The sequence below is a fragment of the Pseudopodoces humilis genome, chromosome 13 (assembly GCF_049639895.1).
Source record: "Pseudopodoces humilis isolate 2021_Gansu_Grassland_sample_001 chromosome 13, ASM4963989v1, whole genome shotgun sequence".
In the NCBI taxonomy this organism is placed as follows: Eukaryota; Metazoa; Chordata; class Aves; order Passeriformes; family Paridae; genus Pseudopodoces; species Pseudopodoces humilis.
The window spans coordinates 13,988,132-14,014,395 of NC_142212.1; the positions used below are offsets into that span (position 1 = coordinate 13,988,132).

Here is a 26,264-nt window from a genome sequence, read left to right on the forward strand (position 1 = left end):
AGAAGAATTTGCAGCACACGCCAAGATTTGCAAACACAGGAGATGAATATTAATGTGACAAACATCATCAGCGACATCCTGAGCTGCTGCACATCCCTGGGTACACGTGTGGGAGCTCACTCACTCTGGAACACGGAATCCCACGCCCTCCCAAAATACACATCCTCATGCCACAGGTCCCAAGCAGGCATAGCCTGCAAACTGGCCCCACTCCCACCGAAGCCTGTGGCTTTCCAGGTGCTGGTCTCAGCCAGCAAGCTGCATCACTCCCACCCAGAATTCAGCTGCACACAGCACTGGGGCTCCCCAGTCCCCACCGATGGCAGGCACAGAGCAGCAGCGTTGGGTACCACTGAGAGACAGCAGCACCAGGCTCTTCTCTTAAAAAAAAATCAACTAAGAGCAAAGATGTTACTGCCTCTTTTTTCCCAGAAAAATTCCAGAAGCAAAGCCTGGCCTACCTGGTACTCAAATTCTAAGCTCCTGCCTATGCCTTGGCAGACATACATGAAGTCACAGGTGTAAAAGAGAGGAGGCTGCTGCTGCTGAAGAACTAAAAATCAACTGAATTTGACCTTTAATGCAACAATGTGGCTTCTAATGCTTCCATTCCCCAGTGTAACCATAATCACATTTGTTGCTGAGAACCAGGAAACTGTTTTCAGAGACCAGTTAACATGCAGGCTTCCACAAGCCTGCGTGATGTGACAGCCAGGGCACCAGCACAGTCTTTCTTAAACCAAACGGAGCAGGTTTGAAATTGGGATGCATTTTAAAGCCACAGAACAGAACATCCTGCAGATGACATCAGCAACACATCAAACTTTACTGAGTGTTTGTGGAGAAGAACAGCAGAGAAAGCACTGAGAGTGCTCAGCTGAGATGGAAAGTCCTTGTACAGGAACTCCAAGCCAAACAACAACTCTCTGCTCACAAACACTCTCAGAGCTCAATACAGATGTACAAGACAGAGATTAAGTCTAAAAGACTAATTTTTGCCTCCTGTCCCCCCATATTTTAATAGAATACAGGAAAGATTCAGCCTGTACTGGAGTAAGTTTTGTTTATAAATCCCACACAATATGCAAAAAAACCTCTCCTTCAGAGAAATAGCTGTGTCACCTCCCAGTTCACAGCTTGCACTGACAGCCATGTAATCTCAGCCTGCGTACAGCAGTTTCAGACCTTCAGCACGGATTCCTCAGCCTGACAAGGATGCAGTGAGCATGTCCAGCAGTCCAGCACTGTGCCATGCCTGTGGGAGTAGCTAGCAGTCATCCTGCACCATTCAGCCCATGGATCAGTACTCCTGCCTCTCAGACTGAGTATTTCTGGCCCTGTGGGTCTGCAGTACCTAAATGCTGCTTGCCCTCCCGTGTTTGCCATTGAAAAGCACTGATAGCACCAGAAGTTGCGCTGTTTTCTGAAAGCGACTCTAATTAAGTATAAAAGCAAGTCTAATTAAGTATGGTCTGCTCTGTGAATCCCCTGGGAAGGCAGAGGAATACCATCAACCTTTGCATCCAGTCATCCTCCTTTTGTGTGTTGTAACCAGCTGACAGCAGATGAAGCCCTGATGTGAATGTGCACCTGCAGCTGTGCTGAGCAACACAGAGGCACATCCCAAGTAGAAGGTGCCACGTAGTGAAGGGCTAAAACACTTCTCATCCTCGCCAACCCACTGGGAACAGGACTCTGCCATCCATCCTCGTGTCAACAAATCCTCCCCATCCCTGTTAAAATCACACCTCAGCCTCAGGCATACCCATATCTCATTCTTGAGGCTTCTGCGGGAAGTTGTAGGTACAGAAAGCAGTCAGGCTCAGGTCTGGAGCATCCCGGTGGCAGGGCCTTTCCCACAGCCAGGCAGAGAGCTCTTGCCTGCTCTCCTGTTTCATCTCTGCATGACAGCACAGATTGCAGGTGCTCACCTGGGAATTCATCCTGCTCTGTGCAATGCCACTAACGATTAAAAGCTAACAGCAAAACCTCCAGTGAGGCAAAGAGAACCAGAGCACAGCCCCAAAACATTAGTCACTATGAACACACCTGAAGCTCAACACATGTGCAGCACATTTAAATTTACTTTTCTTTAATTATGAATGTTTATTTGGTGTTTACTGCAGGGCAGTAATAAGAACACATTCAAAATTATAAATCCCCTGCAAAGAGCCATCACCAGTGGTTGCCCACCTTAGCCACCTGGCTCAGTGCAAGTACATGGAGATACAACTGAATGACAATTTCCATGCCTGAAAGGGAGAATATTCCTTATTTTCTATCCTTATACACTGCTGTGTGCACTTTCAGTAGATGCCCACCTACACCCCCTGCTTAAGTTACTTATTCTTTTGCATCTACTTATTAAACCAAAGGTTGAAAAGCAAGAAGAAACCCCACCCAGGAATGGAACTGTGTAAGGAAGCATTGACTGGATTCATCAGGACAATTGATAATCATAGCTCTGATCTTGGGTTGCAATTGATTAGTTATAAATACACAGCACCAAAGGTACCAGGGCAAGGAAAAAGCTTTTTCGGAAAGGCACAGAAACAGACCCCAGAAGCAGAGTGCTCATGACTCTCCAACAGATAGCCCTAAGTGCCTGCTGAAAATGGGCGATACTTTCCTGCTCACAGTGGACAGAAGGGAGAATGATATCATTAAAGCCCACACTGTGTCTCAAAGTCCTTGGAGGAAAGGGGAAGAGGTACTTCATATTTCTATAAAACAATTAGTATTGACAGAATGAACTATAATACAGCACTCAGACCAGAGCAGTAATTAACTATCTGGTAGCTCGCTTACTGGATGCAGATAGGAAGCACCGAGGCAGCAATTAGAGAGCAGAAAGGCAAGGCAGGCACATGGCTTTGCTCTAACGAGGTATTGACCTCCCAGCCGTCTGCTCAGGTGTCTGACGAGACATCCTGCATCCCACACCGAGCACGGGAGCATCCCTGGCACAGCCACTGGCACCTCCCTGGGCACAGTGAGGAAAGAGCTGGCAGCCAGCACTGATTTGAGAGCACCTTCTCAGGTTGTGCTCAGCCTCTCTTCCCCTTGCCTTGGTTTCTCTGTGCCTTAAAGAGTGTGGCTATAAGCCAAGTAGACAGCTCTGGCCACAGACACCATCAGTGATGGAAAAGTACCACTGACAGGGGATGGTGCCTGGGAAATAATCTGCAAGACGCCACATACCATCAAATGATGTACCACTGAAGCTAAAGGTAACTGGTTTCAGCACCTTTCTAATTTGCGAATCTCTGAACAATCTTGAAAATTGAAGCCTCGTGGAGAGCTGGGGTTGCTTGCACACCATTTCAGCCTTGTGAGGATTAGCTTTAAACATCTTTGGGGGGAAAGTATTTGCAGTCCAGTTTGAGCTCCATAAAAAAAAAGACATTAAGTGCCCAAACCTTCAGCATTTCTTTCCCCCAAACCCAAAGGTACCATGGATCTGTTTCTAAACAGCTACTCTTGGGTAGCCTTTGCTCTACCTTATTCCCACATACAGAGGGAAGTGTCCTTGCACAGTCCAAAGGCCCTCCTTGTCTCTTTGCAGGGAGGTGAAGCAGAAGCAAATGGTGTTTCTGCTTCAAGATGAGCACCTTCCTCCCACCTCTCCTCTTTCCTCCCTCTTTTCCCCCAGGAGTTTTCCAGCACTGGCTGGCGATGCTCCTCAACGGGGCAGCCACAAGCACACAGAAAACAGGTCCATGTAAAGCCAATGCATTTACACCCGCCACATGCAAATAGCTCACCAGTTGGGCTGACATAAATGATGGAGTACGAGAAATAGAGCTCTTTCCTGCTGTGGCATTTTAAAACAATTCAGCAAGCTTTTCACACCAGGAAAAGCTGGGGCTGGGTGTGCAGCGAGGAGTGAACGTGCTGCAGCTCTGTACGTGGCTCCAGAGGCAGAAAATTACTCTGCAGCAATGCAAGCGACTGCTTCATTCCTGATATCCCTGAGGAAAGGACAGAAACTGGACCAGCAAGGGTTTCACAAGGACACCATACTCTCCTGGGTGCAGGTGCCAAGGCTCTGTAATGATGAAGGACAGCAAAGGACCCAAAAGACATCAGGCGTCACTGAACCGGAGTGAGTACCAGAATCACTAAGTCATTCTTGCTGGCCAGACCAAACTCTCACAGCATAGTAAATGGTTATTTAAGAAATCAATCTGAATTTGGAGGCAACACTAATTTCTGGATACTGAGACTCTGCATAAGCTAGCTAAGGAAAGCAAGGCTGCCACAGGGCTGCCCTGCAAGTGGTTTTAGACATGAGACCTGCTGGGAGGTGACAGTTTAACATCCAGACTTTCCAGAAACCAAAGCTACAGAGACCTTCAAGTCAAAGGCACAATTCCCATCTAGATGATGCCAAACTTCACCCAGTATTCAGAGCAGTAGCTATTCCCCTGCTACCTTCTCCTGAGAGCAAATCAAAGAGGGCAGCTGGAAAAACCTCATGGATGCCAAGTACAGCACTAAGGTTTTAGACACAGGATTTTAAAACAGAATCCTGACAAACCTTTTGTCACACTTACATGGGACACAGCACTTGGACCAGTTTGCCGTCACTGAATGCACGATTTCATTCATTTTAGCAGCAGCAGCAGCACTCACTCCTAGGCTTTCTGGTGGCAGGGACCAGCACACCATGCACCAGGAAGATACCAGGAAGGGAACAATGCATTTTCCAAAAAATATCACTGTGTCAAATAATCTCATCAGCTCTGGGGAATCTCGGCTTCTGAAGTCACAGCAGCTGAGGACAGACAGAGCTGCTGCTGCATGAATGACAGAGCCATTTAAAAGCAGAGCACATTTAATTCTTCTCTTCCCAAAATGCCATTGTCGATCCAAACACACTAGAATGAGAAAGCTTTGTTTTCACTGGAATGTTCCACCAGCAACCACTGGCTTCCTGCAGCATTAACAAAATAAGCCAGATCTTGTCCCCAATGAAAGTAATTTTTTGCTACAGACGAGTCGCTGCTTTGCCTCACTTCAACATCCCAGCTCATATTGGTAATTTATATCTAAATTACCTTAAAAGTGGCGCCTGTTTTCACAGCACAATTAATGCAGCAGCAGGTAACAGCCAACATGCAACTCCTGCCAACACAAATGTGCTGGTTTCATCTTGGGACCTTCTCCTCTGCTGACAGAGCTCAATACTGCTCCACTAGCATCAACACGAGTAAAATAAACCACAGATTAAAAACTGACAGCAACAACCCAAAACACTGTGGTCCTGCTGCAGTAGTTGATAAATCCTAGTTACGTATCAAATAAGCTCTAAAGGAGAGGGTAAAGGAAGCCAGCAGGATATGGAATAAAATTTGGCAGCTGCAATTCTGCTGCCAGAAAGGCAGTGGGGCAGGACCATGTCTGGATGGCATCGATTACAGCGGCAGCTCCAAGGCACTCAGGGCATCCTGTACTACTACAGAGAGCAAGAAGCTCTTCCCCACTCTATCCTCGTGCAGATTATTTCAGGAAGGAAAGAAATTGGGAATCATTGCTGGGCCACAATGCTGAAATACTTTCCCTGTGTAGGCAAGAAACTGCTCCCATCACAAAAAGTATCATTTTAGCGTGCATGTGCATAAATGCACAAGGTAAGAACTAAAAATAGAGGTACCCTATTTCCACGCATCAAGTCAGCAGGTACGGAAACAGCATAAACAGTGATTCAGCAGTAGCCCGCATGATGCAGGAGGTTGTTTCTTTGCCTCTGCTCCTCTGTTTGTAGCCCTTCCCACCTCTGCTGAGTTACCAAGGCCCAGCAACTCCCTAGAACAAAGCCCAGGTCTGCTGTGCAAAAAGAGCCCCAGCCCCACAAGGCCCAGGGAGATCTACCAGCCATGGGGAACTCACTGGATGCTTGGCTCCCTTGGGAAGGGGGTGATATGAGTTGGCTGCAAATGCTCTTCACACAACGTACAGCTCTCAAGAACACAGACATTTAGAGAGTTTTTCTGTCTACAGTAGTTTTTCTAGTGCAGGGTCTACATGCTAGCATAATTACATGTTTTTTTAAACAAGATAGATGTATAATTTGCATTTTTGCTATTTTTTCATTAAGCTTCTGTGTCATACCTACAAAGTAGGATCATTCAAACTGGGTACAAAGAGGTGCACAATGTGCAATTACAGTGTATGGCTGCAATTTTTGGTGCAAAGTAGTGCTGTGACTCCATAAATACTTCTGAAAAATTGCACAAGACAACTCCAAGGACATTTTTTGAATCCTGTGAGATTTGTTACATAAACAGCTACGACCTTGTACCCATGGTTTCAACAGGGACAAGTAGTTTTTTTTGCTGGTTCTCACCCCCAATTTTTTCATTAATGTTTGCTTGAGAAGTCAGAAGGAGATACAAGAAAAAGAGAATGAACAGTAGGAATTTCATTTACATTTCATAAAACCATAGCTAATCTCTTCAAGCAGAAATTTAAAAAATACTTCAGTCTTCCCACTGCCCAGGCTCTGTCATTCACCCTTTCAAACACCGCAGTCTCCCCAGCATCCAGGTGAGCAAATCCCTCCTCTAGCTTCTGAAGTCCTGGGACTAAAAATATTTTTGAAGGGCTTCCTTGAACAACTGTGACTTACCCCCACACCATTCCTAGACAGCGTAACTAACCAAGAACAAATAAAGTGCTCAAGGATTTCAATTTAATCTCAGAATGTATTAAAGTCCTTTCTACTCTCACCTTGACATACTTTGAAGTCCGGATGATTTGCATTTTGATGTCTAATTGAAATGAGGATTGCTGCCTGACAGGCCTTAATCTTCTCAAAAACATAGTTGTTCCTCTCTCCCCAAAGCAAGTATTTATCACAAGTTTCACCTTGAATATAGGTCACAGCATTGCAAAGCAAGTAATCAGAGCTCTAAAAAAACCAAACAAACTACCACGAAGATTCTGTCTAGGTAAAAAAAAAAACAAATTCAAAAGGCACATCTGTTCCCCTGAGTCACAGGAAAGATTATTACCATTAGCATGAGGGTTATACAGCAAATGAAACAACTGGCTAAGAAAAAAAAAAAGAGAAATCACATTTAAGTGTAATCTTTCATCATTAAATTTTAATAGGAAAACTACTGTGATTTGCTTAGTCTGAATATATATGCAATGTAAAGAGACCCTCTGACATCGTCAAGGCATAACACCACAAGATAAATGGAGATGATTTGCCACACTAGTGGAGCAGCTGGAGCTCCCTCCCAAACCTGCAGTAAACAAACAGCAAGGCAGCTGCTTCTGGCTGGCCATTGGCTCTTATGCCTTTGGCCGAGAGGAAAGAATCAGAGGTCTTACTCATCTCCTGGCTGTGTGGGCTTTAACAGAGGGCAGCTGAGCTGCTACACTAGTCAAAATGCCCATTTTCTGTTAGTCACAGTTGGTTGTCCCTGAAGCCTGAGCCATCACCAGAGCACAAACATCTGAAGGCCGCGTTTTGCACTGAGAGCGCCCCAAGCAAGGGCAGCCAGAGCACATCCATATGCATCCCGAGAGAGCCCATCTGGAGCAGAGCCTTGCTCCACAGACTCCCAACAACGCAAAACTAGGCTCAGGACTCCAGACTGCCTTCCTTTCATACCGCAGTTTGGTTTTAAGAACAATAAAGATGAAGACTTTCCTGTCCTGCTTCTGTTATTCTAGTGCAATTCTCCCTCCTGAAGGAGGACAGCACCCGTGACAAGCTCAGGAAATGTCAGAGGAGCAGGCTGCAGGCAAGCCAGGCACTGCCCTGCCGATGGGAACAGCAGGCAGCCTGCTGTCCACCTGCCCAAACACAAACAGCAAGAAAGGGTGCATGGCTGCTGTGCACAGAGCTGGTAAGATCTATATGAAGCCCCATGTGTGTAAATGAAACATCAGCTTCTTCTATCATCAAATGTCTACAACTTGTAAGCATGAATTATGCAAGACTATTAACTGTCTTATTTTAAGAGGGAGCAGCTGTAGAAGCTGCTTGGAGGACACATCAAGTCACAGAAGGGGCAGCCCCTGGTGCTCAGTGTCAGAGTGTGTCTGAGCTACAGCACAGCCACTCTCACCAGGTCCAGCCCCAGTGCTCCCCCAGACCTGTATCCTGCACTAAGCAATTAATTCATCATCTCACAAGCTCTCACTGTCTTACAGTGCTCTATGCAGGAAGGAGTAATATTTTCACCACCTCCTTATTGATGACAGCTTAAGAAAGATCTGGATAATTGTGTGAGTCTGTGAAGAAGTGAGCAGAGCTGAGCCTGTAACCTGGCCCAAACTCAAGCCCCCAGTCAATGCCCAAACTGCCAAGCTCTGCCTTTGCTTTCACCTTTCACAAGGAACCTGAAACAGCAAACTCCCACTGAGACCAAGGAGCTCCAGGCTGCTTCAGTTCAGTAATTTTCTTGTTGGCTAACAAACCCTCACACTCAGCCAGAGCCCACAGATGAGGCTCCAGCCTAGAGTAACGCTGCACAGCCCATGTCACAAGTGCCACCACGTTGGAGGCTGAGACCAGCGGGCAGCTGGATGCTGGCTCCCAGCATGGAGCACTCACCTGTCCTCAGCCCCAAGCCACAGAGCACTGCAGACACTGAGCTCAGCCCTCCCTGAGCAGACACCGTGCTTAGCAGACATGCTCAAGTTGCTAATGGCAAGTTCTGGCCATAAATTACCTATAGGGTGAGAAGGTTTTTGAGAGTTTTACGTAAGACATTAATTCCTGTGTTCAATATGAATGCTGGGAGATCTGAGTGGCAGGGCTGCACACAGCAAGTAAGCATGTTGGAACATAAGAAGTGCTGAAAGGGGAGGCACAGATGGGTATTAAGACCGGTTTCATTCATTGTATATATCACGGACGTGGAAGAACAAACATCAAACACCGTGATTACATTTACCGATGATTCAGATTTGTGTGGGCTCCTCAATACACAAGAGGAGGGCAATAAAGTCCTGGACAACTGTGAGCAAGCAAGCACCTCGGGGGATAATTAAATTAATCTGAGCTATGGAAATGCCACACAACAAGGCTAAAACATAAAGCAAACAACATTGTAAAGGACTTTGCACTCAAGAAACTATATGAGACAAACACAGGCTTGTCTCCAGTGACCCACCAGGGTGCCAGGTGCTGTACAAGCCCATCAGGTGAAAACTGGTACAGGATATACACGAAGCTCTAAAAAATACAATCTCAGTGATACCAGTTGTATGCATCCCCAGCCTAAGAGGCTGTGTCTCTAGAGAAGGGCCTTGTCTCAAGGGGACCACTGATGACACAGCAGCTCTGGGGCCACCCTGGCAAAACAAACCCATGCAGGGCAACCCAGGCCACAGCACCTGCCTTACCAATTCCCAGTCCCCATTACCAGCTGCTCCCCAGACTCCTGACTGTCACCCCCCATTTGGAAATCATGTACTTGCTCCTAACTGCCTGGGCAGCCTCACCACGCTCAACAGCCCTGTCTGATGCAAGACAGCTGCCCCAGAGACACTGAGGCATCTGCCCTGAGCCACCCTGCCCAGCAAAGGGATCACTGACAGGGTATCACAGCAGGCACAGAGCCCTTCCAGGAGACAGCTCCCAAGAGCACGTCAGACCAAGACAGGGGAACGCAGAGCATCTGGAACAGCAACACAAGCGAGGACATGGGAGAAGTCAAAAAGTGGCAGAGCTGCCCAAGGCCCTGGAGGCATGAAGATGTTAAATTTGATGATATTGAGGAAGGGAGCCAAAGGAGGAATAAATAGAGCTAATGAGAACACAAGGCATGAGCATTCAAAAACCTTTAGCACACTACAAACAGCAATAAAAAGGCAATTAGAATTCCGAGATGCATGGAGGGTAATTGCATGCACTATAAATAGGTGGTGGGAAGACTGTCCTGCTCAGCAGGATCTGATTCACTTTTGGGGTGACTTCTGTGCAGAAAGGAATATTTTGGCATGCAACAGAAGCTGAGGGAAGGGAGTTTACAGAGAGATGAAATTACGGGAAGAATTTCTATCACTCACATCCTGCTGCATGAAATATGTACTAAGCAGGAGCTTTGCCACAGAGGCTTCAGAGGTCAGAGGCTTTGAGGAACTCCAAATATAAGTTCAGCAGCAGGGATGCAATGCAGCCTTAGAAGGAAACACATTTTATATCAGCCAGCAATACGTATGGCACAGGAGTCCAGGCACTTCTGTGGCTTTCACTGTTGATGGAGAAATCTAACAATGCCCATGCAGACCACGTCCTGCTCAGTTCATAACCTCTGCACAAGCACAGGCACTTGTAACAGCACTTACAAACAAACAAAAATAGAAGTTTAAAAGTGTAATTCAAGTGTCAAATTCACTTCTTCCATCCTCCATCATGCCTCCGGCATGATCCACCACTCTGCTCATAACCCCCTTCCCAGGCTGGTGTAACCCTCAAGGAGCTGCCCATGGCTCAGCCATGCAGGCTCACGGGAGCTGGTACAAGCAGCCAGCTCACTGTTTAAAAAACAGGCTCTCTTGATGCCATTCCCTGCCCAGTCTTCCCTCCCTACACCAGTTAGGCTGGAACAAGAGCACAAACTGCTGCTCTCCCTGCTGGGCATGTGGCTCAGGCTGTGTGGGAATGTGCCATGAGAGATTGTGGGAAAGAAGTAGCCCTTGGAGTAGATAAAACCCACGAGACCACAGCCAGGTAGGGGTAGGGTCTTTGCAGAATTACAACCAACATCTTTCAGAGTAGAAGGTACCACTAAAGTCCAGGAGCCCATAAATAAGCAGAAATCATATCAGGCTGAGCCTTGGCCAACATAACCCACCACTGCATGATCAACTCAAGTCTTTTGAGGACACCAGCTCTCTCTTGAGACAGCTAGAGGCTAGAAGAGTATTACTCCCCATCACTATAGCCTGGGCATACCTGATGCAGAGAAAATGGGAGATGGAAAAGGAAAACACAGCCACACCTGAGAACTGCCAGCAATCCCTCCTCTCTGCCCCAGCTCCTTCACAGGTACCCTTTTCCAGAGGAGGAAAGTTTGCAGACTAAAACTCCAAACACTTGATAAAGGGAAGGAGCAAAGCTGAAACCGACTCCAAACTCCCTCAGACAGACCTCATGCCCTTCCCAGCTCCCTGTTCTTTCCCAGTGCAGAGCATCAGCATCAATTCACGTTTGGAAGCTGCCCTGTCCTCACAAATGACTGAGCACACACAAAGTCTCTGCAGTCCTAACTCCAGCTAACTCTTTGCTATGCACCAAGAACCAGCACCATGCAGCTCAGAACATCCCCAGATAACATCAGCAGATGGCTTCTGCCTAGAGGTCTCAGTGGCACAGGGTGGTCTGCGGAGCCAGGGTGGGAGGCACAGTGCTGGTTCTTGCAGTGTGCACCACTGTCAGGTCATGCAGCCTCGCCCGTGGCTGAAGATGTTCTGGCTGTGGCCTTCCTTCCTCCCTGCACTGTCACCATGCAGGTAGCAAGGCAGCTGGCTCCTGCTGCGTCACCCCATTAGCTTCCTCCCAAGGCAGAGACGAGTCTGTCATCTCTGGGTGCAAGAAGAATGGGAGCAGTCTGCTAGGAGGGAAGCAAGTCTAGTGGTGGAAACAATAAAAGCAAACTCGTCACATGCAACACGCAAAGCATTTGTGTCTTCTTGCTCAATCAGGAAAAGGTATTTGACATCTTAGAAGAAAATTGCCTTTTGCTTGATGTTCTGCTTATGTGATATGATCACCTTCCAGCTGCCTAAATCATCTGCTGCTGAGGTGTGGAAGGAGCTGACCCCCTGCAACAGCACATCAGGTGAAGTGAAGCCAGCTCCTTGCAAAAACCATCCCCTTGCTGCCCCTGGCAGCATCAGCAGCAGTCCAACAGAACTTCTAGATGGCTGCAACTTATTGTTCCCAAATCATTCTGTATTTTCTGTGCCTTAAACACAACACCTGAATGCTCCTTCCTTCCTAGCCCACACCCATCAGAGAGGGATACCTGAGGGGAGTGCTGAATGGAACACAGGTTGCATCTGGCTGGCTGTTCATGGAGCAGCTTCTCCCTTTCACAGCCACTTGTACCAGCCACATGTCAAGGCGGGCCAGAGCAAGTCCAGAAATTTCTTCCCAAAGTGTCTTTGCAGTATTTAGGTTCACTTGGCCAACTGGCTGGACAGGGCTCCTCTGAATCACTCCTTGGGATAAGAGTTTGTTTCCAAGCAAAGCACCAGCTGGAAATCAGATGGGTGGGTGCCTTCTTGTAGAACCAACATCAGTGAGCACGGAGCTTTATTTAGGAGTACCGGTCTATTTTCCTCTAATATAAAAAAATATAAAAAATATTAAAAAATATTAAAAAATATAAAAAAATATACAAAAATATAAAAAATATACAAAAATATAAAAAATATAAAAAAATAAAAAATATAAAAAAAATATAAAAAATATAAAAAAAATATAAAAAATATAAAAAAATATAAAAATATATAAAAAAATATATATAAAAATATATATAAAATATATATAAAAATATATATAAAAATATATAAAAATATATAAAAAATATATATAAAAATATATATAAAAATATATATAAAAATATATATAAAATATATATAAAATATATATAAAATATATATATAAATATATATAAATATATATATATAAATATATATAAAAATATATAAAAAAATATATATAAAAATATATATAAAAATATATATAAAAATATATATAAAAATATATATAAAAATATATATAAAAATATATATAAAATATATATAAAAATATATAAAAATATATAAAAATAACTTGGTCTAAACACCAAGTCCCTTTATCTCACCAGGATGCCACCAGCCAGGCACCTTGTCCTCTCCAGTGCCAGCCAGAGACAGCATCTTGGCTGTGACCCTCCAGACTCTGAAATGACCCTCATGCATGCACCCATGACCCTACCAACAAAGGCAAATCACTGCTCCTGAAGGGTCTGAGGAAAGCATGAGGCTGCTCCTCTGTGATGGGGAGGTGGGGAAAAACTTGTGGGTTGTGGTCATATGTTGGGGTGCTTAAAGCAGCAAAATCCTTCAACAGGATTGAAGCCTTCTGCACCTCAGGGCAATGCCAACTTAGCATCATGTGCCTTGGTAATTTAAATTCCCCAGGAAAGGGAGAATAGCATCCTACAGGAGTCAGCCAGCCCCACAACCTTATTGATTGAAAGCACACACTGCAACTAACAGACATCAGTGGCTGCTACAAACTTAAAGAATGTGCAAATTTCCTCTGCCATCCTCTCCAGCTCAATGGGTTCTCAGTATCAAATGCAAATGCTAGAAATAAAATTCAAATGCTAGAGCAGACACCTCTCTTTACAAGGTAACTTGTGAGACTGTTTCAACAACACAATTATTAAAAATTAGATTCTTCTATCAGTAGTCCCTCAAGGTGTGTTCTTGGAAAACAGCCTTTCCTCCCTATTACTGTCCTCCCCTGTGCCAGACAGGCAATTGGGAATCAAATCATCCCCTTTTATCCCTGCTCCAAGAGATTGAACTGAGCCTGTATGCACAGTGCTGCAGCTTCTCTGGATACAAGGCCTCTTTCTCCTGCAGAAGTACATCAGGCAACCACAACACCCTAAACAAGTACTTCTTTTCCACTGCCAAAAAGTTTATTAAATCTTTTGCCCCCCAAAATTCTTCACCTGGCTGAAGGCATACATGGAGTGATAGACTTGCAGGGACAGGCTCACTCTGCTCCATGCTTGTACAGGATCAGATCCAGTTCATAAATACTAATCCTAAATCATCAAATCCCACCCCAAAAAGGGGGCAGAAGGTCTACAGACAAAGCTAGATTTGATGACTCTTCATTTTAGAAAGTCTAAAAGCACCCTGCCCTTGTGTGAATGTCACCCTAATTTAGCACAGGAGATCACAAAAGGCCAGTGCTGGACCATCAGCCTGTTTGTCAGGGCATTACACAAATGCATTGTGGCATCAGCTCAAAGTCCTACCAAAGTCAATGGGGTTCTTTCAAGATTTGCACACTGCATCACCAATCCCCAAAGACAAACACCACAGCACCGTCACTAAAAAATCCACCCTTCTGGCCTGGAAAAACATGACTAAATCTATATTTCATTAAGTTTCTTCATCAAATATTAACATTTAGGTATGGGGAGACACCCATGAGGGTCACCATATACCTGACACTACTAAAAGGCCAAGCTCCCAACCTTACTGTGAAGTAGACAGACAGGTTTTGAACTATGACAACTACAAACACAGCATCACTTACCCCAAGCTCAATAAATATTTGCATGACACTTTGACTCAGGTGTTTAAATTCTAGAAAATGTCTGACTTTATCAGCCTGAATCACAGACAAACAATACCAAATATTATCACTAAAAGCACCTTTTCAAACAATTTCAAAAGGTTAACATCAAATGCTCCGTGACTGCACTTTATGTCCTGCTTTAAGAACGAAGCCCACACAATTCAGAGGAAAACTTGGCTGAAGTAACCCAAATATCCTGTACCCACAAGTAACAACTGCCAGGTTAGGATGCTCTATGTATTTTTGTCAGTACCTACAAGATAATGACACAGGAGAACTCCCCAGGAACCTTCCCTCTCTTGCATCTCCCCTCTCCCGCACTCATGAAGAGGCAGCTGGACCCTATTGCTGGACCTTGGAGCACGCCCTTCAGGAAGGGTGGCCCAATTCTGACCCCCTGGGAGCTGGTGGTGCCACTTGCACAAGGAACATCCAGGGTGAGCAGATAATTCTGATTGTCCTGCCATGCCTGCACCACTCTCTAAAAGAGCTGGGCAGGGAGGTGGCACCTTCCCTTGGACCTCCCCCTGTTCTATTTCCAGGAAGGGAAGACCTTTAAGGGGCCATCCATCAAATCCCACCCACCCTCCTGGGTGACAAATGGAGAAGAGCTGCTCACCACCAGCAGAAGTCCCTTTGTCTGCTGTTTTAAGGGAACTCCACTGTTTTAATTAGAGTTAATTCTCAAAGACACACTAAAATATGTGATTTCTAGAGATCATTTTGTAGGTGCAACCCTGGTGCTGCTGGATACACATCAATACCCTCCAAGCAACAGCTTTATTGATCATACTGAATTGATTGGTCTTAATATACTGATCAAGTTTACATAATGAAATAGAAATAGGATATTTACCTTGTAGCACTCTGGACTACAGCACTGGCAGTAGCTCTGGGCCTTATATACATACACTGCTAGTAGCAGAGTGTTAAAGGCTGGGCTGCTCCTGCTACATAAGCTAAAAACAAATTAAATATTTCTCCAGCTAACAAAAAACTTGCATAGGTAAATGACTTGCTGACCACTTTCCACATAGGTAAATGGAGAATAAGTGACTCACCATTTAGCAGAAGAAATTACAAGCTGTGCAAGAGGCAAAGTGCTTCAGGGAGAGTGTCTAGACTATGCAAAGGAAGGCCATAAATTACGCCTTTTGAAACAATGGGCTGTAGCAGGGCTTGGAGCTGCATGATCTGATAAATCTTCTCCACTCTTAGTTCGTAACATCTCTGGCCCAAGAGGTGCCACCCACAATAATTGAAATGTCAGGCTATGGGTCAGGAGTACAAAGTTTTACAACAGCTAAAGACCAAGCTCACAGCCTGTTTAATTACCCACTTCACAATCCAATAAACTGCAAATATATAAATAGCCAAAATATGACAAATATTTAATATCTCCTAGAATTAAATTAAGATAAAGCACTGGAAAAATAAATTATAAGGGTTTTAACTGAAAACAACCGTTTTCTGCAGATTCTAGACACTATGAGCACAGTAACCACATTCTGCACTCCACAATGCTATGCAGCACAGCATCTCAGATGTGTCAGACCTTCCTTGCCATGGTGATGCTCTTCACGCAGGCTCACCTTCACTTCAGGGCTGGCACAGAGGTGGGGACAGCCCTGGACAAGAGCCCAGCCACAAACACAGATCTCATTTGATGGTGGCACTGGCCTGTGCCTACATTAAGCCATTAAGTGGTGAAGCCAGCCCCTCACTACCCTTCCAGGTTTGTACAGGCATAGCACATATAATTATCCTGCAAGCTTTGCTGCAGCAGAACTGTGCATGAGGTCCAGCTCATGCTTGAGAGCTGCCTGGACCTTGCATCTACTTCTTAAACAGCACTAGACAGCAACTGAGGGACAGACATGAAACAAGCAGAGCATCGTCTTTAACTCTCCTGCCCTGCAGAGCTGAGGAAAACAAAAATCTCTAAGGGTTTCTTGGGACCAGCAGAGCAGAATCTGAGCACAAAAACAAATTCCTCTGGCAGAAAGCTGCTAAAACAAGTCCCAACACCAGCTGACTTCAGGGTCTGTCCCAGAAGAACAAGGTGTTGGTTTTATGAGAGAACTTGTGTAAGTATAGCATGAGAGTAACAATCCAACCCACGATAAGGAGAAATATGTGGATATTTGAAGGCTGCACTAGCTTTACTATGTCCTAACTGTTGTGTCCCAGCTGAAATGGCAGGAATTGCAGTATTTTAAGATGCACTGTAACCAATATAACAGCTTCTGACCTCTCACACCTGTTCTGCATTAAGCATTGAGCTTAAATCAATCACCATTCAGCAAAGCATAAGCTTAAGCACTTTGCTGAATTTGACTGAGAATTTTGCTAATGCACCTGACGTCATCCCACAGGCTTACACAGGAACCCAAATCATGAGCCACTTCTCCCAGGAGTAGCCCTGGTAATCTGCAACAAATCTGGAACTTTTTTCATCCCACATTTATCCCACTGGGAGCTGATTTACTCTCCTGCCTGCCTACTTCCATGTTCTGTAGGAAGGAAAGCAGGCAACTGCAACAATGTCTGACCTAACGTGCTCTCCACATTTTATCTCCTAAAAAGTTCTTCCTGCTGCCCCTTTCCCAACAAGTCTTTCCAGTTAATGCTATTTTGAAGGAGCAAACACCGATTCCAGGGCTGTGCTTCCAGCCTTTTGACTGCTGTGCTGCGGAGGTATTTAGCAAGAGGTACAACCCACATCCAAGGATGCTTGGTTTGCATCACTACAGACACACACCTTGTCCAGCATCCCTGGTCTGCCGGCTGAGCTCTCTTCCCAAAGGCTTCAGACAGATGGGATCAAGTGGGAAGAGGCACCAAGCACAGCTGGTCGTCTCAACTCCACTTCCAACAAATCAGCATGAGCTAGAGATAAGACCACACACATCCTGGGCAAGCAATTACCAAGCTCAGAGCCATCTGCAGTAATAAAACACGTTGTTCTGAGAGCCACGGAGCTGGCAAAGCCACTTTCCTCCTGAGCTGCATCATGAGGCTGGAGCCTTCCATGTCCAGCAATATTGTAAGCTCTGATGGGAGTTTTTCCTCCACATTGAGTAGGTTCCTCTCCCAGATTCCTCAGTGTCTAGTAAAGGCTGCCCACACACTGCACCTTCCTCTCATCTGGGGTAGAAGATAAAAATGAAATCTCCTTATTTTCACCAAGTTTTACAGGGATGAGTATCTTGCAGACCACTCTGCATCTCAAATGTGTCTGGAATTCAGTGGTGGCTTAAAAAAGAAACCTAAGAGGGAAGTAAGACAGCACAGGCAGGTATCTAATAAGCCTTTTTTCTTTTCCCTTAGGAAATACTGCTAGAAAGATGTAAATAAAAGAACTTACAGGTAGACATCGCAGATGTGTAGTTACTCAAGTGGAGCCTTACCCCATAAAAATCAAAATAAACCCAAAGCAGAGGTGTAGACCTGAACACAGAGATGTTAAAAAAAGTTTTTCTTCTGTTGCTGAAATTTCTAGGGTGTCAGGATCAGAAAAATACCAGTTCTGAGTGGCATCTGCTTAAATTCATCTGGAAATCTGAAACAGTTTGCTGCAGGTGTAAACAAGCAGTGCTATAATGCCCACATGAAGTAAATACCCAGCTACACCATCCATTCACACTTTGCTGCTGCTCTCTTCGCTCTCATATACATTCTAATTTATCAAACAGCAGGTAATTACCTTTGTGGTGCAACAGCACCTTAACTACACAGTTCCCTTTGTTCCAGGGTGGTTCATGGGTGATGCAGAACACCAGGCTGCATTTTCCAGCTCCAAAGCACTACACCTGTGTGTGTGGCTACACTAGTGGTGCCCGCTGTGTCTGTGCACTCACAGCACTGGAACACATGGCCCCCGGGGCACCAGCCAGCTCTGACACAGCAGCACTGCAGGACCAAGGAGGGAGGATTGCACACCTCAGAGGAGGTACCACAGGGATCTACAGCCCGGGCAAGAACTTCAGTGCTGCGGCCACAAGAAAATCAACACTTTCTTATCTGAGGAAATTGCAAAGGTGAAGCTTCCCAGGCTCTGGGAGCCTGGCAGGGGCTGACTGCAACACAGCCCATCTCAGCTGCAGTCTTCCAGCTGTGGTGGGGAGGGCTGGCTGTTATCAGGTAGCCCAGCCAGGAAACCACTCTGCAGGGCAACAGCTTGACTGTCTCACCTGCAAAGCCATGGTCACCTGTCTGGGCTGTGCTCGAGGTTACAGCATCTCCCGTTCTACAGGGGATAGCTGCGAGCCAGGTAAAGCCAAACCTCATCCTTCTTCTTCCAGCACTGGGCAGAACCTGAGCAGCGCTGGGGACAGGTCCCCAGCACTTACTGCTGAACAGCTCTGCCCAGACACCTCTGTGGTGGCACTTCCCTGCCATGGGAGTGGGGCCTGAGCAGCCTGGCGTGAAGCTGGTCCCCTCACCTGGGCAGAGCCCCAGTGGGGCTCCCAGACACCCTGTCCTGTCCATGGGCAGTGGGGCAGATTCTGGTCCTGGCATCTCCTCGGGCCCGCAAGTCCAGTGGATCAAGCAGCACCTTCTGCAGCCTCTCTGTCCAGCACCACTGGGAGAGGAGGGAGTGTGGTCCTGGCACACCAGCCTGGATACTGCAAATGACAATGCCTAGGGATCTTCTGCTCCCTATTTCTTCAAGGATGAAACAATTCCCTGGCAAACTGCAGACTGTGAGGGTGGAGAGGCAAATGGCACATGGGAAAGGAAGCAGTTCATCCCTCTTCTGTTGAGCAAACTGACCCAAGAGCCCCCATTAGAGCAGAACCAAAATCCAGTTTTCTCTCACCTTTCCCCTAAGAAGCAAAATGCATTTGTTCCAGTCTGGTGAGTCTTAACCACCTGATACTTTTATCATTACTGAAGACCCAACCAATACATTGCAACTGAAGCTCAGTGCTCAAGCTGATCAAATCCTGCACCTTCACCCTCTGGTCCCCCTCCAGCCAGAGAAGGAAGGGTGCACCTTCCCAGAGGGATGTGTGAGGAAAGCAAAGCAGAGGAGCACATGAAGTTCAACAACAAACTCCAGGCTCTGGTAGTCCTTTAATTGACTTCAACAGAAGTCATGGCTAAGAAAAAAGGGCAGGGATCTACTCCCAGCATGACAACTGAATATAGGAATATAGAGAAGACAAAAAACCAGAATTAATTCACCTTTTAAAGGGCAAATTCAATTTTACATGTGTTATCATGGTAAATTTAGCTTTCCCAATTCCACTCCACTGCTAAGTTTGAGGGGAGATGGTCAGCCTCCAAGACACACCTTTTTTAGCTATGTTAATAAGCCAGAAATGTTTCCCTATGTTCATTTTACAGAGAATGGATTATTTCCTCCCAAGATGCTATATAACTTCCACATACCCTTGAGTATTGCTGCCATTTTGTATTTTTTCTCATTACTTCTCCTTTCTTTGTTTCACCTGCACTTTATTCCCCACCTTTTCCTTTCCCTTCTCTTGTCCTTTCACAATGCACTATTTTGATTTTACGGACTATAAACTGTCCTTCCCAGACACTCTGAACTGCTAAGGTGCTGCGTGCTCCTTTGGATAAACTACTTGACAATTTCAGTTCACTTTCATGTGGGAAACAGTTGCAGGACTTATTTGGTTTTATTTCAGTGAAACTAACAAGCACGTAACTTTCATCATCTTTCTCTAACACAAAGAAGTAGCACATCAAACAAAAGCCAAAACTACTTCGGAAATTCACAATCTGTTGAAAAGCATTGTAGGCAAAATGAACAAATAAAAGAAACTCCAAACCTGGCTATAATTTCAGCTGTGTACTTTGTTCAGCAAACAAAAGCAGATCATTCAACCTTCCAGCAACAGATTGTCCTATATTGCCTTTAAACTACATGATACAGTACGGATACACTTTCCTACCTCCGTATGTTGCAATGACTAATAATAGTCCTGTGGTGTAGCAGAACTGAATGTCGTTTGCATCACTACATCCAGAAGTCTGCCTGAATTGTAAAGGTCATTTGTGAACACAGAACAGTATCAAGGCTAAAACTGCAGTCTAAGAAACTCAACCGAAAATGGTGACAAAAAGTCAGCCAGCTGTTTCAGAGAGCTAAATTACATCACACATCCAACTCTGTCTGGCATAGGGAAAAAGTTGGCTGCGTATGACTGAAAGATGCCTGAGTCCAGAGGCAGAAGAAACTTAATTTCTGCCCTGGCCCACAAACTAGTGCCTCAGAGGAGAAACAAGCTCCAAGACAGCTCCTGGTGATGGGGAGTCCAGGTGAAGCTCCTGCCCAGCTGCCTGGAGCAGCACATGGCCCTGCTGTGCTGGCACACTTGGGGAGGAAGAGTCAAGACTGTGACAGAGACTTCATCGCAAACCTCTGCTGATGTATTTTGCCAGGAAGCTGGTCTTGGGGAGCTCGCCACACATAAACACTTGCAAGAAGTTGAAATGAGACTCAGCAACTCCCCAAGTCAGTGCCAGCACTCCCAGTTAAACAAACTTTGCAGTAAGCATGGAGTTGTGGAATCTCTTTACAGGAGGCAACAGCACATGCCTGGTGTTTTCCAGCAATATAACCCTTCTCTCTCCTTTTGACAACCTTCAAATGGCCAACATCCCAAACTTCCCGAATCCCGATGTTGCGTAACTAGAAGCAACGATGTATGTCACCGCGCCGGCTTTGTGCGGGAGACCGTGTCGGGGAGCAGCACGGAGGGTGACAAGGGGTCAGGGGGCTTCTGCGAGCCCCGGGACAGGGCTGCTGCCAGCAAGCCGCACCACGTGGGCCCAAGGTGCCCTGAGCCGGGAGTGCCCTTGGGGTGCCCGGGGAGCTGCAGGCCTGGGGAGCAGCAGGAGAGGCGAGGAACGGGCAGGGATGCAGACAGAGGGGGTATCTAGAGGAGCGTGCAGAAGGGTAAGTCAACAGCGGGTAGGTAAGAAGGGGGCAGGCAGGTGGGTGGATGGCAGGGGCAGGCAGGGAGCAGCCAAAGGTGGGTGATGGAGAGGAGGCAGGGCCTGGCCGGCAGGGCAGAGCCGGGCAGCGCAGGGCAGCGCACGGCCGGTACCTTCTGCTGCCGGCGGGCCATGTCGGTGGGCTGCTTGGCATTGAAGGGGTAGGCGATGCAGCGCATGACGAAGACGTAGAGCTGCAGCTTCTTCTTCCTCTCCTCCTCCTCCCGCTGCAGCCGCTCCAGCTCGTCCTTCTCCTTCTCGCTGGCCACCGAGGGGCTGGGGCTGGCGGGCCGCGCCGCGCTGCTGCCGCGCCCGCCGGGCTGCAGCCCCCCAGCGCTCCCACCGCCGCCGGCGCCGCCGCCACCGCCGCCCCCCCGGCCCCCGCCGGGGCGGCTGGGCGAGAGCCGCGCCGCGGCGGGCGCCAGCGGCTCCTTGCCGCTCTCCTCCTCCACCAGCTCTTCCGACTCCTCCTCGCTGGACGACGGGTCCAACATCGCGGCAGCGACGGCTGGGCTCGGCCGGGCGAGCTCTGGACTACGCTGGGCTGCGCTCCGCTCGGCGCAGCCGTGTCCGTGCCCGGCTCCGCGCGCCGCCGCGCCCGCGCGCGCCCCCGCCCCGGCCCGCCCCGCCCGGCCCCGCCCCGGCCCGCCCCGCCCCGCCCCGTGCGCGCGGGCGCTGGCCGCGGTGCTGCACGCGCCGGCCGAGGGGAGCGAGCGCCGAGCGGGCCCCGCGCATGCCCGGTGGGAGCCAGGCCTCCGCCATGACCGCGGGGGTCGGGGCGGTGCGGGGTGGGGGCCCGGCCGGGGCGTGTGCCCGCGGTGTCCCCGCAGCCCCACACAGGCACCGCGGTGTCCCCGCAGCCCCACACAGGCACCGCGGTGTTCTCCGTGTCCCCACAGCCCCGCACAGGCACCGCGGTGTCCCCGCAGCCCCACACAGGCACCGCGGTGTTCTCCCTGTCCCCGCAGCCCCACACAGGCACCGCGGTGTCCCCGCAGCCCCACACAGGCATCGCGGTGTTCTCCGTGTCCCCACAGCCCCACACAGGCACCGTCGTGCCCGTGGTGTACCCACAGCACTGTCCCTCCGAACGTCCGCAACCACACACAGACCCTGCTGTGTCTTCAATGTCCCCCTGGACACCCATGTCCCTGCTGTGCCCCCACAGCCCCACACAGACATTACTGTGTCCCCACAGCAGCCTAAGCCGCACAAATCCCCACAGACTTGAGGCTCGCAGTATTGGTTTTCCACCAAGCAGTTCTTGCACCTCAGTGCAGCTAAAAGTCTTAATCGAAAAGTGGTACTGCTGATACGTTTCATCCAAGTCACTAATTATTACACATATCATGATATCGTGGTGTACTGCTATGAAGATTACCTGGGGCAAGCTAAGGACTTCAGGAGCTGCTCTTAGGGATGAGTCAGTGAAGGCATCGTGTACTCAATGGTTTAATTTTTGGTGATTTTCACATCTGATTGAGACTTCATTTACATGTATTTTGTGTATTTATGGTCGATGGGTGTTTTCAAGGTGTGTTTTTTCTTCTCAATTAGCAGTGCTTCTTTTTTAAATGTCAAAATACCTGTCACCTGTTAATTCATGTTAATAAATATTTAGGGAGAATAGATAAACATTGGCTCATGGTAATGGGGCTGTGAGAATAGCTTGCGGGAGAGGAGATAGGCGCTGCTTCTTACAATGTGTTCCAACATTTTCACAACAGCTGGGCTTTCTGAGCTTCTTGCCTACTTCTAATTAAAAGCTTAGTGTAGCAGATGACTCTGGAAAAGCTTCTGAGTCCTACATTTCCAAAAGGCATGAGAAGTGGCTGAAAAATTGGTGTAGAGAGTGAAAAATGTCTTTCTCCATTTCCATCAGCCTTATCTGCTAGAGCTGTGGCATTTTGCACATCACCTTGCCATGATGCTTGTCCTGTGAGCAATGTGGGAAGACCTGAGCATGACAGACTCTCTGTGGGGAAGAGCAAAATTGTAAAGTTCCCGCAAACAGTTTTCCATGTGCTTTCCACTGAAAGGAGCTGTCCAAGCTGAAGTTAGGAAGAGATTTTTCAGCCCCTCTCAATCTTTCTCAGTATCATTTAATTTTATGCCTCCCTATTTATTTTTTCCCAGACAAACAACTGGAAGAACCATGATGTCACTGCTGTGATGCAAATAACCCTGCTCAGCCAAGATGCGTAGTTGTGCTGCCAATCCCTTGCTAGGGGACAGGTCATACAGCACCTGCTAGTGCCATTTGTCCCCTAACATTTCTAATGCAAGGATAACTACCACCAGAGTGATGGGAATGTCTCAAAAGTCTCTTCCACAGCAAAGTTCTCTTGGTTTCTTAGTTGCCTTTTAGTTTTGCATTTCCTTCTTTTGACTGATGCCATTTTTATAGCATCCATGAGAACAAAACCCTTGTCCTGAGTCCTGTTGGATGAACTGTGAATGCAGAAAAATTTGAATAAATTTCATCAGTGCCTATGATGATATTACCTATAGGTGATCACACAACAGAAGAGAAAGCAGAAGTCTTTGGGATTTTCAAGAAAGAGATGTCATTTATTGTATAGGAGAATGGAAAAAAAAATCTGTAACATGACGCTGCAGATGCTCTCCCTCATAGTTGAGCAGGCAGATGTTCAGAAGCTGCAGCTGTCTTCCCTCTCCTGGACAACATAGCAACAAAGCTCTCTTAGATGATCAGAGGAAAATTGCACCATTTTTTATGAAAGGTTTTCTTTCTGTGGTGATTGCTCTGATTGTTGAGGTAACTCTGCAGAGGTGGATTCACTAGAGGAAAGCAGCTGAGGATGACAGAAATAACTTTTGCTGGTAGGAGCATCACAGACATTGAGTATCTGACTGTAAAGACAGATTGACTTTTCTGATGGATTGTCAGAAAAGATTCCTTTAATTAATTGATGTAAAATAGATACAACCACAAAAAAAAAAAAAAAAAAAAAAGCATGTTCTTTTTTTAAGGACCTTCAGAATTATATTTATCTTTTAGTGGGTGAGATTTGGCTCCCTAGAGAACTTTGAACTTGGTTATGTTTTGAAAGGCCTGGCTGAATATTGAGGTATAGTTCATCTGGAAGTTCTACTGGTCCAGAGAAGCAGGGACACATCACAGTCAATGTGATCAACACTTTATTTCCTTAACTCACACAGCCAAGTTTCCACACTTGACTGTGTTTGAATGTACAATTACAACATTCATGCTTTTTACTGAGTAAAGGAAAGAATCAGGTCAAAAAATTCTCAGGCCTCTTGCTTTCTCTTTCCAAATGCCTTATTTGTCCAGAGAGGTGTATGCAGCTTCTTCTAAAACATCTCTCATTTGCAGTTGTTTGCATCTTAATGCAAGACAGTCTGTCTGGCATCATGCAGGAAGGGAAGCAGTGGAGTGATTATGAAAATTATATGTGCCTAACTTCCAGTGGTATGATTTCATGGTGGATGCTTGTGTAATTACCCATCACAAGAGGGTAAATGTAGATAAATAGGAGCATTAGCTAAGTAATTTTTGATGTTATATTGGTTTTTATTGCTGTTTTCTCAGGATGCTTAAAACAAAGGCTCTTTGTGTTAAAAGGATGGCTAATGTTGGATAGTTCATTTTCAAGATGAAACATAACTGCAAACTGGTCCTTTCTAGCTTATCACTTCGGAACAGGCTTCAGGAGGTTTTAAAAATCTGCCCCTACATATTTGTTCCCAGCATCATGAGTTAATTGCATCTGCTAAAACACTTTCCAGAATAATTACTAAATGAGATCCAAAGTACCTGCATTACCTGCTCTCATGCAAATTCCAGTAAGAGGCAATACTCACCACATGGGAATACTCCGCCTCTGTGTCTGTGCCTGTTTACACTACAAACAAGAAGCAGCAAATACACAAACACCAATCCCTGCCGAGGGTGTAATGCTTCCCACCTCTTATAGCTGGATCCACTGCAGCTGAGTAAAGGAGATTCCAGGTGACCTCCTCAGGCATTGAAAGCAGAGTTGGATGAAGAATAGTCAAAGTATTTTGTGAAATGTTTCAATTATGCTTCCACTTTAAACAGTGTAAAAGAGAAGAACCTGCTGATATTAGAAAAATCGCTACTGTAGCGATTGTATCTGTCTCCAGTTATTTCCATTACATGGGGGAAATCAGTGTAGATTATAATTTGTGGAAATGACTGTAAAAAAAGGAGAGATGAAGCAGAAGCTTTGGCTTTGGGAAGAGACTTCCTGTGTATATGGCGCTGGGAGCTGTGGCACTGCCTATGCGAGCAAGCCGGCAGGACCCAATGCTTGGGAGAAACCATCAGAAAGATTGAACTCCGCTTAAAAGCAGCCATTTGGGAGAGCTTAACAGAATATCTCCCTCAAGGAGGCTTGCATTTTCATGAAAACCAAATAAACCCACACTCTTTACTAATCCTGGTTAAAGGCCCAAACCAGAATATTTATAAAAGCTGGAAACAATTAGCACCTTTGTAACATCTATGTGCTCTGATGGCAGGGAGTTGCAGGGACTGTGTAGAAGAGGAAAGAGAGTGAGGCCCATCTCTTGTGCTGATTAACCTCCTCTGAGATTCCTTTCTGCCATGGTGTATGACAGAATCATTAGGGTAGAAAGGACCAACCATTAACCCAACACCACCCTGTTCATCACTGAATCATGTCCCCAGGGGCTACATCCACACACCTTTTGAACACTTCCAGGGATAGTGATTCCATCACATCCTTGGGCAACCTGTTCAAATGCTTGACCATTCTTTCAGTGAAGAAATTTTTCCTTAATATCCACTCTAAACCTCCCCTGGCAGAATGTGAGGTCATTTGCACTGAACATGAGATTTGGAAATAAAGTGACAGTGCAGACTCTGGGGCACTCACTGCTTCTCCCTGCCAGTCACGCACTGCCTCCTGTAGCTCCTACCCCTATTCCAGCT

At 46.5% G+C, this 26,264-nt stretch overlaps 1 protein-coding gene across 20 annotated transcripts in view; it reads right to left on the bottom strand.

Annotated features, from left to right (window-relative positions):
* CADPS (calcium dependent secretion activator) overlaps positions 1 to 21,798 on the bottom strand; it is a 206,247-nt gene extending 184,449 nt beyond the window's left edge. For all 20 annotated transcript variants that reach the window (XM_088061708.1, XM_088061707.1, XM_088061702.1 and 17 more), the window contains exon 1: positions 21,418 to 21,798. In XM_088061708.1, coding sequence (XP_087917834.1) covers positions 21,418 to 21,798 — 381 coding nt within the window. The remainder of the gene's footprint in view (positions 1 to 21,417) is intronic.
* Positions 21,799 to 26,264: the final 4,466 nt, after the last annotated feature.